At 45.4% G+C, this 14,870-nt stretch overlaps 1 protein-coding gene across 5 annotated transcripts in view; it reads right to left on the bottom strand.

Moving 5' to 3' along the window:
- Positions 1–6,116: 6,116 nt before the first annotated feature.
- The window catches only part of MOXD1 (monooxygenase DBH like 1), a 49,559-nt gene continuing 40,805 nt past the window's right edge, over positions 6,117–14,870 (bottom strand). For 3 of the 5 annotated variants that reach the window (XM_078876011.1, XM_078876019.1, XM_078876021.1), the window contains exons 9-13: positions 10,802–10,993; positions 9,728–9,787; positions 8,361–8,503; positions 7,464–7,632; positions 6,118–6,839 (exon numbers count right to left, since the gene is read on the bottom strand). In XM_078876011.1, the coding sequence (XP_078732137.1) occupies positions 6,630–6,839; positions 7,464–7,632; positions 8,361–8,503; positions 9,728–9,787; positions 10,802–10,993 (774 nt within the window). In that variant the 3' untranslated portion in view covers positions 6,118–6,629. Of the gene's footprint in view, positions 6,840–7,463; positions 7,633–8,360; positions 8,504–9,727; positions 9,788–10,801; positions 10,994–14,870 lie in introns of all 5 variants that reach the window. The other 2 variants (XM_078876015.1, XM_078876026.1) reach the window with 1 other exon arrangement.

Below are 14,870 nucleotides of genomic sequence, written 5' to 3'. Positions count from 1 at the left end.
TGTGTGTTTAGTGGGGGTGTGAGTGTGTGTGTTCAGTGGGGGTGTGCTTGTGTGTGTTTAGTGGGGGTGTGAGTGTGCTCGTGTGGAGGAGTGCAAGGAGATGGCGGCGCCAGCAGAGTTGCTCCGTTGCTGTGGCACCACAAGTGTCCATGATGGTTTAGTTATTTAGCGAATGTCCATGTTGGGTTAGGTTATTTAGCGAGTTTCCATGTTGGTTAGGTTATTCAGCGAGTGTCCATATTGGTGTGTATGTTGAACTTCTTTCACACCATACAGAGCCAACCATGCTCATTGGAGGTGCGGGGAAAGGACAACAAACTAAGCACAAAAATTTTGCCAAAAAATGGCATAGGTTAGTATGCCGATTTGCTTTTTTTTACTTAAATTTTCGTGGTAAAATGTCCCACATGTAATGTAATATATAGGATATTTAGGTTAAACACAACCGATGAATGCACTTTTTGTTTTAAAATACAGCCGTAAAAATGTGTTGAATTTTTGCAAAAAACGGCATAGGTTAGTATGCCGATTTACTGTTTGCAACGTGAACATTTCATGGTGAAATTTCCACTTTTAATCTAATACATAGCATACTAAGGCTAAATACAATAGAGGAATGAACTTTTGTCGAAAAATAAAGCTATGAAAGTTGGGTTTATTTTGTCTATAAAACGGCACAGTATGCTGATTTACATTTTATTATCGAAAATTTAATGGATGAAATTGCCCACTTATTGATGTAATATATAGGAGACTAAGGCTTAACACACCCGAGGATTGCACTTTTATTGAAAAATAAAACTGTAAAAATTTGGCCAATGTTGGCCAAAACGGCATAGGTGAGTATGGCGATTTTCTTTTTGTGGGACGTGAAAATTTCATCGTGAAATTTTAGACTTTTAATCTAATACATATCACAATGCGGCCAAATACAATAGAGGAATTAACTTTTTTCCATTATAAAGCAGTGAAAGTTGGGCTTATTTTGGCTAAAAACGGCATAGGAGTCCTAACCCCAACTACCCCAACCCTAACCCTTAACCATGACCCAGAACCCTGACACTAACCCCTAACCCGTATCCCTAACCCCTAATCCTAACCCAAACCCTAACCCCTAATTCTAACCCCTAACCCGAACCCCTAACTCTAATCCCTAACGCTAATCCATATGCCTTTAAACGCGTCTCAGCGAGATGAGTTGAATCGTATATGGCTCGACTCTGTCGAGTAGAGTCGAAGGGCATCCACCACTTGCTTGTGTGACTTGTGGAACCGGGGCGGCATTTTGCATTGAAGTCAATGATGGGTGTGATTGTTGCCGATTTGAAGAGCACTGTTTGGGAATGCAGTGCGTTTCACTATTTCAGCACCGATGTTCACCAAATATTCAATGGTGTAAACGTTTGAGACAGCTTGGGATGTCAATGCAGTAGTTTGTTACTTGAAAATCCGTGAATAAATGAAGAATTGCGGTGCAAATCGGCCGTCGAGATTCGTTTTTTTTTAAATCCTTTATATTAAGTTCACTTGCTTGCTTGCGCGCTTACGACCGTGCAAATCTTTTGGTCGTTTTTTTAACCCACTTCCCGTGATCCAATCGAGCTGAAATTTTGCACACAGACTCGTTGTGCAATTTCTTTTCGTGAAAAAAAATTCCAAAATGTTACACTTTTTAGGTAAATGTTTTTTATATTTAATTACCAATTGCTTAATGGTGGCAGGCAATCATCTGACCCATAGGTGGCAGCCATCTCAAGCCAGAGGACGAGAGGACTCTAGCCGCCCGTTTCAAAGACCAATGTGGGCTGGGTTGTGGCCCATTGAACACGCATATAAAGGATTTATAGTGAAAAACTTTGTTTTTACGGGTTAATTTTTTAAAATCCTTTATATTAAGTTAACTTGTTTGCTTGCTTGCGCGCTTACGACCGTGCAAATCTTTCGGTCGTTTTTAACCCACTTCCCGTGATCCAATCGAGCTGATATTTTGCACACAGACTCGTTGTGCGTGACAATTTCTTTTTGTGAATTTTTTTCCCCAAAATTTTACACTTTTTAGGAAAAAAAAAATTCACATTTAATTTAAAATACCAATGTGATAAAAATGAAACTCTTACTCAAGAAAAACAGAAATGAATAATAAAATAAAACCGATGCCACGCATATAAAGGATTTATAGTGAAAAACTTTGTTTTTACGGGTTAATTTTACCGGCGCTTGACGTGTTACGTGTGCCCTCTGGTGGACAAGTGCAGTACCACAAGCATTCAATTCGTGGTTACGTCTGCTATGTGGTGGACATGTGCAGTGTAGGCCAACACAGTACGCCAGCAGTTGCCGCTGTCAGGCGTCACCCCGCACATTCCCCGTAGTTGTGAGTCGCTGCTGCTGCGGCGTCCTGGCGTTAGTCCCAAGCGCGGTTGGATGCAATGAAGCCGTGAAGGTTCTAGATTTGAAGCTTTCGTGACTGCAAGGATTCACTCTTAGTTCTTTCGGTAAAGTCACGTAGGTAAAAAATGAAATTAAAATTTTAAAAAAATAAAAACAATAAAATCACGACGTTTCGGAGGCAACACAAGCTTCCGTTTTCAGGTGAAACTGTCACAGCAAAACATCTGTATCAAGTGAAGAGAAGTCACAAGAGGTACGACCTTATATACTGCTGCTGGAACTACGCCTTTGTAATATAGATGGCATATGTAGATAAGCCAGCTAGGATTAAGCCGCCTTTTGTTATGCTGCTGGATGGGTAAATTAATTAAATACGATTAAGCCGCCTTTTGTTATGCTGCTGGGTGGGTAAATTAATTAAATACGAAAAAGAAGAGTACTGTTAAACGCTGGGGATGTTAACACTCGGTAAACCCTCTGGCTACCATCAAAGGTTTGTACACGAAGCCATTCAGATATACAAACACAGACATAATTTCAACCGTGATGATGGGTACAAACTTAGTAATCATTGGAAAGATGTTATCAACCATGCAAAAAAGATTTAATTACACATTTTTGGACCATCTTATCTGACAGGCACTATTTTACTTTACCGAGTATTTACATCCCTAACGTTTAACAGTACTCTCTTTATTGTCAGCCAACACTGGTATAAACATAGCCATTTTCGTTCCTTTTATATTATGTACATCCACAGTGACTTGCGCACCAACACGTCGTTGACCACGAGTACCCCGTCCCTCTGTTAGCCCCGCCTCCCCCCCTCCCGATACGTTCCATTCATTAGCTACCACTTTCTGATAAGCCCCTCCCCTCCCTCCCCCCTTAACTGGTACTTAAGAGCTTACACCTTGAATCCCTCCCTCACTTGATGCAGCAAATCTGGCTGTGACGGTCCCACCTGATGACGGAGACTTGTGTTGCCTCCGAAACGTCGTGATTTTTATGGTTTTATTTTTATTAATTTTAATTTAATTTTTTACCTACGTGATTTTACCGAAAGAACTGAGAGTATGAATCCTTGCAGTCAAGAAAGCTTCAAATCTAGAATTAATACCCTCTACGGGGAGGAATTTCACCTGTCTGTTAGAATTTTTAACAGACGAGACAAGAAGTCACAGCTTCTCAAGACGCTGGCCTTCCTCAAGAGATGCCGCGATAACAAGGTAATACCCATCGCTTTCACACTCACATCTGCTGCTGTGTCCTCACCGAACTCTAAACAGATTTTACTTAAAGCTAGCCTATCACTAATCTCGGAGAAAATAAGGTTACTCCGAGTTGAACTCGATAATTTAGACAAGACTCTCTTACAAACACATTTAATGTTGACACAAAAAATGTCCCCTTCTGATTGGAACCACGTTGACAACATGACTTCTGCTTATGCTGACTCACTGTCAACCAAATGCAAAGCCAACCTGATTTCTAAATTCAACCTCCTATCTAAGAAGAAATCAGAGCCACAAATCACAAAGCTGGATGTCAACAAGACTGTTATTAATCAGAGTAACATACCAATTTCTGACAATCTGAAAACGGTACTGGCCAAAGGACTAAATTTCGCTGTCACCCCTAAATATATACCAGTAGAGGATGTCATTTCTCAGGTTGATGTTGCCCTCAGAGGCATAGGATACATCCATGCGGATGTAGCAAGAGCTGAAATAGCCATGATTCTTAAGAATGCTAAGAAACCCACTAGTAACATTAGCAAAAACGAACGCTCTGAACTCGCGAACTTAAAAAAGAGAGATGATATAGTCATCCTCTCGGCAGACAAGGGCAATGCCACGGTCATCATGGATAAAGAATCATACAACAACAAAATCCTGGACCTACTTAATGATGGTAGTTACTCCAAAATTAAAAGCGATCCTACTAACAGCCTAACGACAAAAACCAACAGGATCATCACTAGTTCGACTTCCCTAATCAAACCAACTAAACGTCCCTCTCTAAAACCCTCGGCTGCTAGACCTCCAAGACTCTATGGTCTTCCCATGATCCATAAAGGCACCCCGCTACAACCCATCGTGTCAACGATTAACTCCCCTACCTACAAACTAGCCTGTTTTCTATCAGATACTCTACTTCCATTCACAGGCAAGACCTCTTCGGCAGTACTCAACTCAACCCAACTAGTCTTTTTGGTCAAGGACATGGTACTATCTCCTGATGATATCCTCGTCAGTTTTGATGTAGTATCTCTGTTTATCAAAGTTCCAGTGCCTGACACCCGAACAATAATTGAGGACTTGGTCCAACATGGATTGAATTCGGATGTACCTGCACTGGTTAGGCATTGCCTCACCAACACTTATTTTACCTGGAATGGCACCTTCTACAAACAGAATGAGGGTACCCCTATGGGCTCCCCCTTGTCACCAGTGATAGCCAACATGTTCATGGAAAAGTTTGAATCAGACGCCATCCAGACATCCACCCTGCGTCCTTCCCTGTGGAAGAGGTATGTGGATGACACTTTCGTCATTTGGCCACATGGCCTCCCAGCATTGAACCACTTCTTGGACCACATCAATTCCAGACATCCATCCATCAGATTCACCATGGAAGTGGAGAAAGATGGCAAACTACCATTCTTAGATATTCTGTTTGAGAGGAGACCTGACGGATCCTTGGGACATTCTGTCTACAGGTAATCCACCCACACAGATTCCTACTTGAAACCGGATTCCCACCACCCATCTCAAAATAATTATCTCATCAAAACGCTATACCACAGAGCTCATGGCATTTCTGACCAACACCACCTGGCCAGTGAATAGAGACATGCACATCGGGCCCTCAGGATGAACGGATACTCTGAACGCAACATCCACCAAGCTGTTTCTCCCACCATACAGAAACAGCCACTTGAAACGCCGATCAAAACTGTCACATTACCATACATAGCAGGCGTGACCAAAAAGATCTCCAAAATTCTAAACAAACATAAGATCCAAGTCTGATTCAGTACAGTACATAAAATCCGTGATCTAATTCCATCTGTGAAGGATGTCATCCCTGTCTTGCAATACCCTGGAGTCTATAAACTGAGTTGCAGCTGTGGTGACTGTTACATTGGGGAACCGAAACGTCATGTCTCTGATCGTGTCCGCGAGCACAAGTCAGATTTGAAACACGGCAAAATTGAGTCTTCCGCCGTTGCCGATCATTGCTACAACGCGGTGGGCTCTCATGAGATTGTTTTCTCCGAGACTAAGGTGCTCAGCAAACCCTCTGGCTACCATCAAAGGTTTGTACACGAAGCCATTCAGATATACAAACACAGACATAATTTCAACCGTGATGATGGGTACAAACTTAGTAATCATTGGAAAGATGTTATCAACCATGCAAAAAAGATTTAATTACACATTTTTGGACCATCTTATCTGACAGGCACTATTTTACTTTACCGAGTGTTTACATCCCTAACGTTTAACAGTACTCTCTTTATTGTCATCCAACACTGGTATAAACGTAACCATTTTCGTTCCTTTTCTATTATGTACATCCACAGTGACTTGCGCACAAACACGTCGTTGACCACGACCACGAGTACCCCGTCCCTCTGTTAGCCCCGCCCCCCCCCCTCCCGATACGTTCCATTCATTGGCTACCACTTTCTGATAAGCCCCTCCCCTCCCTCCCCCTTAACTGGTACTTAAGAGCTTACATCTTGAATCCCTCCCTCACTTGATGCAGCAAATCTGGCTGTGACGGTCCCACCTGATGACGGAGACTTGTGTTGCCTCCGAAACGTCGTGATTTTTATTGTTTTATTTTTATTAATTTTAATTTCATTTTTTACCTACGTGACTTTACCGAAAGAACTAAGAGTAAGAAAATGACTTTCCGGCATGTCACTGCAGTTTGGCTGTAACATCCAATCCATTACCAGATAGCAATATTGCGGGGTATCTAACATCGCTTTCAGGTCTTTCTTCTCACGAATTAAGACATCGCTTTAACATTAAAGTGGCGTGCCTGCAAACTCATGTCACACAGCTTTGAACACGTAACGAAAGTTAATATGTACAAGATAAGAACTCGATTTACTGCATCTTCCATTGATGTCAATGACTGTGATTACAGTAGCGTGTCGTGAATCTGCAGAGTATGAAAAAGCAGAGTGGTGGCAATGGAAGATGTGATTCCAGCGATCGCTTCTATGTACTTAGCGAACCAATAAGTACGAGAAGTGCAATGACCACGATGGCCGTGGATGCTTTCCTTTGTGCCCCCTGAGCCAGACCCTCCCCCTGCACCCTGGGACCCCTGTGGTGACCCGAGACAGGAACGCCTGTGGGGCACACGATGCTGGTGTTCAGCGAAGTCCAGGGCACCTGCACCTCAGGGTTTGTGACCATGCCTTGCACCTGTACAGGAGGAACATATGGAGATGAGTGATAGTGAGTTTGCGGATTCCAGTAGATTCCATTAACATTTGCTTACACATAGATTGCAGTGGACTGCATTATGTTAAAGAAACATCCCTGAAGATGACATCACAAAATTATTTATGCATTTTATGTAAAACCGAAATATTATATCTCAGAGCTGGAATATGCTGAATTAATAAACCAAATGTAATGTTTTGTGCAGTTATTGGTCACCAACTAGCTCCTCTTGAGAACCCGACACAAAATTTGGTTTGGCATAAGAATTGGGTGGATGCAAGGGTTGCGTGATTATGGGGTTCAGGCGGACACGGGACTGACTGGACAGAAACGACATTCGGGCGGACAGACAGAACGTTCGGGTGGACACGAGATTGGTCAGACAGACACGGGGTTTGGGCAGACACGGGTTTGGGCAGACACGGGATTGGTCAGACAGACACGGGATTGGTCAGACAGACACGGGATTGGTCAGACAGACACGGGGTTTGGGCAGACAGACACGGGGTTTGGGCAGACAAGGGATTGGCTGGACAGACAAGGAGTTTGGGTGGACAGGACTGGGCGGACGTGGGCCTCAGTGAGGCAGAGAGAGCTACTCACCGACCACTCCTCCAGCTCATATTTGGAGCATCGGATGTTAACGGGCAGTCTCAGCACGAGCTGGTTGAAGTGGCGGCGCTGGCGGCGGCCCCAGCGGAAGCGGTCCATGGCCTCCGTGAATGTCAAATTGCGGTACTGCATGGGATCCTTGATGAGGAACGGCCATGTCCTGAATTGTGGGCAGCAGAACAGGTGCCCACAGTGCATTGTGTTTGGTACAATGGTAGCCAAGAGCAAACCATTTAGAGAGTGCAGACAAAGCAGTCACTACCTTGCCTTTCCTATGTGAGATCCCCAAGTGGTGGCATGACAGAGAACAGCAACGTCACTACTTGTATCACACAATTCCATTAGTCTATAGGCTGGTTGCTCGACTACGTACATAGTACTTGGTGCTTTGGATATCTGCATAAGGGGCCACATGATTCTGCACTCTTTGGAAACTCTCTGGCAGTTTAATTAATAAGTCATGCATACAATAATCGTGCAGCTACCTCCAAAGTGTTTAAGTTGTTGTCCTTCCCCGAACCTCCGATTATCAAGGTTGGCTATGTATGGCACAAAATAAGTTCAAGGATGGAATGTTTTAATAATGTTTTCATGATTTCAGAAAACTTATTTTCTTGAGGTCAATGCTGATTTAAAAAGGTGCATGGACTGAGGGAGGCATTTCTAGAATAGATGTGACATGATGGCAAAGTTAAACATGGTTTGTTATTATGGCTCCATAGTTATACTTCACCAGTCCTGTAAGATTTGTTTTTGTCTTCTGAGAATGATGATGATAATGACATTGGAAATAGCCCTTTAGAAGGGGGGCAGCTTTTTCACTGGTGTTATTATCAGAGAGGGTTGATAGACATGGGGGAATATACACAGTGCAGAGAAGACACTCACGTGACTGGCTTGTAGATATCAGTGACGCCAATGAATGCCAGCTGCCCATTGATTTCGGGCAGGCTCTGGCAGCGGGATAGGTTGACGCGTGGGTAGTAGAGCACATATGCGAGGCACATCTCGTTATGCGTGCTTTGACCACCCTGCGACGCACAAGAACACATTCACACACACACACCATGGAGGAATGGAATTTTAAAACATCCCAATATCGCGTAACCACATTCATTCAAGAAATCTGACAAACCTCACTTGTTTGGCCATATTCACATATAATGATGAAATTACCCATTTCTACACTGCTATAAAGAGGGACGGGTCGATTCACAGGACAACCACTGTTCACTTCCACTAAAATGTGGTAGCTAAGTTACTGACCTGGAGGGATGATGGGAGTTAACCCCGACCAGAATTTGAACTTGCAACCTCCCAATTGTGAGCTGCTCACTCTACTACTGAGTTACTTAGCAAGCAAATAGTACATTAATATGTTATTAATGTAACCTTGTTATCATAGAATTACCTTTTATTAACAATAACAAATACGAGTTATTTATTTATCTACGTAGGCATCACTTGTTTCACAACATTTCACTTGGTTTGTTAATGTATACTACAAACTCCTAAATATTAAACCATCTGCTATCGAATCTATCATACAGCTGAGCAATGTCAATGCTCTCATCTGTATATTCTGGAGGGAAAATGGCAATGAAGTACTTTCAACATAGATTTTTTTTATGTAACATTATGTGTACCAGTGGAATTCACTCATAATAATGATAACACGAGCATGTGTGTTACAAATGAGCATTGAAGTAGTGCACAATTCCTAGTAGTGCACAATTCCTGTTTACAGCCCTAAGTCAGTGGTTGAAATTACACATTCCTATGTTAGAGGAACGTTATCCATAGGACGACCACTGTTGACATCCCCACCAAATGGTAGAAATTTTATTGACATAGGGGGGTGATGGGCTGATACAACCTCCAACGAGGGTTTGAGTTCCCAACCTTCCAAATTCGAGCTGCTTGCTTTACGGCTGACCCACCAATTAATTGTCACAATTTGAGTTGTGGTGAATGTGGTGCCTCTGGTAGCTACTGGTATTACAATAATTAATCACATGCAAATACATTATTTTGAATGCTAAATAATCTATTTGATGAATTTATTGTAAACATAGCAATTACATTGCATAATCATTGTATGCCTAGCTTGGGTGTCAATCACAAGCACCAAACACGCATGTGCTTGTGTTCCCTGTGCACATCCTGTGCAGTCGAAGCCCCTAAGAGTGTATATTGTTGTGCTGGCCGTTTGCGACGTCCTCCTGTAAGGCAGTGGTGAGGTGCGGCCATCTTACCCACGTCATGTTCACTCGCCCCTCCGTATTGTACACGCACTCCGTGGTCAGGTGATCTCCCTGGGAAACATAGCAGGAGAGGGGTGCAGGTGAAATGTTAGCTCACAAGAATTGTCAAAAAACCCTAGTGATCAACTCAGCATGGGTAGTCCTTCACCCAGCAGGAGAGCTTTGGCAGAGCTGTTAATTATCATGGCTATTGATTACATTTATATTTATCCACAAAAGCTTAAATGGGTTAAGACTTTTTTGCGTCACTCTTGTGGAAAACGTCCGCTGCTACGTGTCATGATGCGTAATGTAAAAGAGGGTTTAAATTTCGTGTCAAGTGTTGCATCGAGTGTTGAAGGGTGTGGAGGAAAACAGGGAGACACATGCTACTTTAAACAGATTTTGTTGAGCTTGTGTTTTTACACTCGCGGTTGCACTAAAGATTCGGGTTATGGAGTTATATTTGTTATGAGACCATCCTCAGTAAGTTCACGACTATATTAGTTGGTTAGGTGCCATGGAGAGGAAAATAGACAACACTCCCAAAGCAACTGTTGCTGCAAGATGACAGAAATACCAATTACAGAAAATAGAGTCTTGAATCGAAATATGCAGCTTTTATTACTACCCCCTCATGTGTGTGCGTTTTCATTGAGTACACTGGTATCCTTCCACCCACAAAACACATGTGAATGAAATTGCCCAAATTTTCCAATGTAGGATATCAGCTGGATAGGTGATGGAGCAGGGGGTGCAAAGAATCACTGGGTACGAACAGGACACCTTCTAGATTTGACTACAACTACGCACAACACATGGACTCAGTCTCGTGAATTAAACCTTGTTAAATTTGAGAGAGAATTGACAGATATAAATTGGGCCATACTTGGTAACAATGAAATGAGAAGGGAAGAACTCTATATTTCTGAAGAGTGGCTATCTTTCCAATTATAGAGTTATTCTTGAAGAAGAACCTTGAGACTCAGCGGAGCTTTCCTGGATATATCGTTAAAATCTTCCTGCGTGATTCCGCAGCCATGCCCTCAGCCTGGGGACCACGTGGTGTGTCGGGGGTCTGGGTACCGGCAAGAGGAGCCTCTCGCTGGGCAGCATATGCAGCTCCTGGAAGTTGAAGTCATACTCCGAGTCTCGCGCCAACAGCGATAGCTCACGGTCACCGCGCCAGTGTCGCACGAGCAGCTCGCGCCCCGCTAAGTGCGCATGCAGCAGCACAGCGAACACTGACACACCCTGCGGGCGCTCCGTGCCCAGCGCCTGCAGGAACATGCGGAGACGTGGTGTGGGGAACACAAGTGACAAACAACCCTGACAAGGCAACACTTACCTCCTCTATTTAGATGATTACTAGTTTAGTTTCACTAGGTAAGGCCCACTAGCTATTTTTCAGAATCGACCTGGTGACAAATTATAACTCAACAAAGTGGCTTATTACGTGGAAATGTATAGCAGGCAAATAATATAACGCATATTTCTAAATGCAGAAAGAAAAACATTCGAAACTCCAAATGTACAGCAGGCATCAAGGTTGGAATCGAACCCACAACCTCCTTCATACCAAGTGAGGGAGATAATACCTCGCCACCGAGATGTTTCAACAAAATTAATGTGCCTCACTGCTCAATCCATGAGGTGATCCTAACTCCATCTAAAGCCCTAAACTAGTGGTGAAAATTCGAGTGGCATGACAGTCGCCAGTATATCTGTAGAGGTGCTAGACACACTCTATTCGGTAACCTACGGGGCCACTATGTATCAGAGGGGCAATGCAGAGTTACGACTCTGGGACCAACGGCCGGGGTCAGGGAGAGGTGAGAGCGGATCGTAAACACAGATTCCCGCCAGACCAACGGCCAGGGGTCAGATGAGGTAAAAGAGGATCGAAACGACGGATTGTGAAGAACCAATCAGAGGGTTCCACGAGGGAGCGTGGGATTGGATAAAGACCGTTACAAACGGGTATAAAAGGGTGAGTGCGGGGAGCACGCGCCAGTTCTCCTCACACGAAGATAGAAGCCCGGCTGAAGACGCTAGGACCCTGGACCAAGCCTTCCAGCTCTTCTAAGAGCTAAGGCTCTGCGCGACCAGTGGTCAGGGGACCCACTGAGCCAGCGGTGGGTCAAGCAATCCTCCCCTAGGTCCCAGCCGGAGGACGCTAGGGTAGCGGGTAGACTGGGAATAGCTCCCGCCAGTTAGGAGGCTGTACCTCCCTAGGCTACGGGTGAGGGAACCGTATATCCCTCCGTGTGTATAGGGACTGTGTCGAAAGAAATACAATAAACCAGTGTGTGCCTTAAGGAGTTTATTCATCTGTTATTTACAACACTACATATCCATGGGATAAGCGCTGCTGACACTCTGCAAAGTGGGACATATTTTTATTATCTCTAGAGGAATGATAGGCTGTCAACACCTGGCTAGGATATGGACTCGCAGCTTTCAGATTGTGGGTCAGTCTCCTCTATTTAACCAGAATATTAAATGAACCCATGGAGACACATTAAACATCATTGCAACGGTGACCTCGCGTAAACAAATCTCTAACAACATTGCCCGCTCTTAAAGCTGCACAGAGAAATATTCGCTCAAGTGATATCCAAAACCATCGCCTATGTTTTAAAATCCCACTGGTATATCTGTTCACATGGGGATTAAAGTAACAGTGCTTTCACAAAATGTGAAAACATTACTTGTTAATTGGGTCAAATCCATTGCTGGTGTGTTCTCAACAGCATTATTTTATTGCTAAAGCAGCATCTCTTGATAACTGCTGCTATTCAGGAATTAAATTTATCCATAAGAATCATAAAGGTGCTTTAGCTTAGTCTGGTACTCTATAGGTAGTTGTTTCACTTGATGTGCATGTTGTACTTGAGAAACTTCGGGAAAGAGAATGGCTGGCAGTTCCAATGTCCAAGGCTAGACAGTAAGAAAGGAGGAGAAATGTTGCATCCTACAATATAGTAGGCGAGCCCAGCATAGATAACAGGAAATAGTCAATGTAGTAGAAGAGTGTACCTTATTCTAATTTGGGAATTTTGACGTCGCATCATACATCCAAGGACACACGCACCAGCTTATCCACTTGCCAGCTCGCCCACTTACTTGCCAGCTCGCCCACTTACTTGCCAGCTCGCCCACTTACTTGCCAGCTCGCCCACTTACTTGCCAGCTCGCCCACTTACTTGCCAGCTCGCCCACTTACTTGCCAGCTCGCCCACTTACTTGCCAGCTCGCCCACTTACTTGTCAGCTCGCCCACTTACTTGCCAGCTCGCCCACTTACTTGCCAGCTCGCCCACTTACTTGCCAGCTCGCCCACTTACTTGCCAGCTCGCCCACTTACTTGCCAGCTCGCCCACTTACTTGCCAGCTCGCCCACTTACTTGCCAGCTCGCCCACTTACTTGCCAGCTCGCCCACTTACTTGCCAGCTCGCCCACTTACTTGCCAGCTCGCCCACTTACTTGCCAGCTCGCCCACTTACTTGCCAGCTCGCCCACTTACTTGCCAGCTCGCCCACTTACTTGCCAGCTCGCCCACTTACTTGCCAGCTCGCCCACTTACTTGCCAGCTCGCCCACTTACTTGCCAGCTCGCCCACTTACTTGCCAGCTCGCCCACTTACTTGCCAGCTCGCCCACTTACTTGCCAGCTCGCCCACTTACTTGCCAGCTCGCCCACTTACTTGCCAGCTCGCCCACTTACTTGCCAGCTCGCCCACTTACTTGCCAGCTCGCCCACTTACTTGCCAGCTCGCCCACTTACTTGCCAGCTCGCCCACTTACTTGCCAGCTCGCCCACTTACTTGCCAGCTCGCCCACTTACTTGCCAGCTCGCCCACTTACTTGCCAGCTCGCCCACTTACTTGCCAGCTCGCCCACTTACTTGCCAGCTCCCCCACTTACTTGCCAGCTCGCCCACTTGCTTGCCAGCTCGCCCACTTGCTTGCCAGCTCGCCCACTTACTTGCCAGCTCGCCCACTTACTTGCCAGCTCGTCCACTTACTTGCCAGCTCGTCCACTTACTTGCCAGCTCGTCCACTTACTTGCCAGCTCGTCCACTTACTTGCCAGCTCGTCCACTTACTTGCCAGCTCGCCCACTTAATTGCCAGCTCGCCCACTTACTTGCCAGCTCGTCCACTTACTTGCCAGCTCGTCCACTTACTTGCCAGCTCGTCCACTTACTTGCCAGCTCGTCCACTTACTTGCCAGCTCGTCCACTTACTTACCAGCTCGTCCACTTACTTACCAGCTCGTCCACTTACTTGCCAGCTCGTCCACTTACTTGCCAGCTCGTCCACTTACTTGCCAGCTCGTCCACTTACTTGCCAGCTCGTCCACTTAATTGCCAGCTCGCCCACTTACTTGCCAGCTCGTCCACTTACTTGCCAGCTCGTCCACTTACTTGCCAGCTCGTCCACTTACTTGCCAGCTCGTCCACTTACTTACCAGCTCGTCCACTTACTTACCAGCTCGTCCACTTACTTACCAGCTCATCCACTTAATTACCAGCTCACCCACTTACTTACCAGCTCGTCCACTTACTTACCAGCTCATCCACTTACTTACCAGCTCAGCCACTTACTTGCCAGCTCACCCACTTACTTGCCAGCTCACCCACTTACTTACCCGCTCGCCCACTTACTTACCAGCTCACCCACTTACTTGCCAGCTCGCCCACTTACTTGCCAGCTCGCCCACTTACTTGCCAGCTCGCCCACTTACTTGCCAGCTCGCCCACTTACTTGCCAGCTCGCCCACTTACTTGCCAGCTCGCCCACTTACTTGCCAGCTCGCCCACTTACTTGCCAGCTCGCCCACTTGCTTGCCAGCTCGCCCACTTGCTTGCCAGCTCGCCCACTTACTTGCCAGCTCGCCCACTTACTTGCCAGCTCGTCCACTTACTTGCCAGCTCGTCCACTTACTTGCCAGCTCGTCCACTTACTTGCCAGCTCGTCCACTTACTTGCCAGCTCGCCCACTTAATTGCCAGCTCGCCCACTTACTTGCCAGCTCGTCCACTTACTTGCCAGCTCGTCCACTTACTTGCCAGCTCGTCCACTTACTTGCCAGCTCGTCCACTTACTTGCCAGCTCGTCCACTTACTTGCCAGCTCGTCCACTTACTTACCAGCT

The sequence above is a fragment of the Lampetra fluviatilis genome, chromosome 2 (genome assembly GCF_964198595.1).
Source record: "Lampetra fluviatilis chromosome 2, kcLamFluv1.1, whole genome shotgun sequence".
NCBI lineage: Eukaryota > Metazoa > Chordata > Hyperoartia > Petromyzontiformes > Petromyzontidae > Lampetra > Lampetra fluviatilis.
The sequence above is the reverse complement of the archived record's forward strand: the minus strand, read 5'-3'. Positions and strand labels throughout refer to the sequence as shown.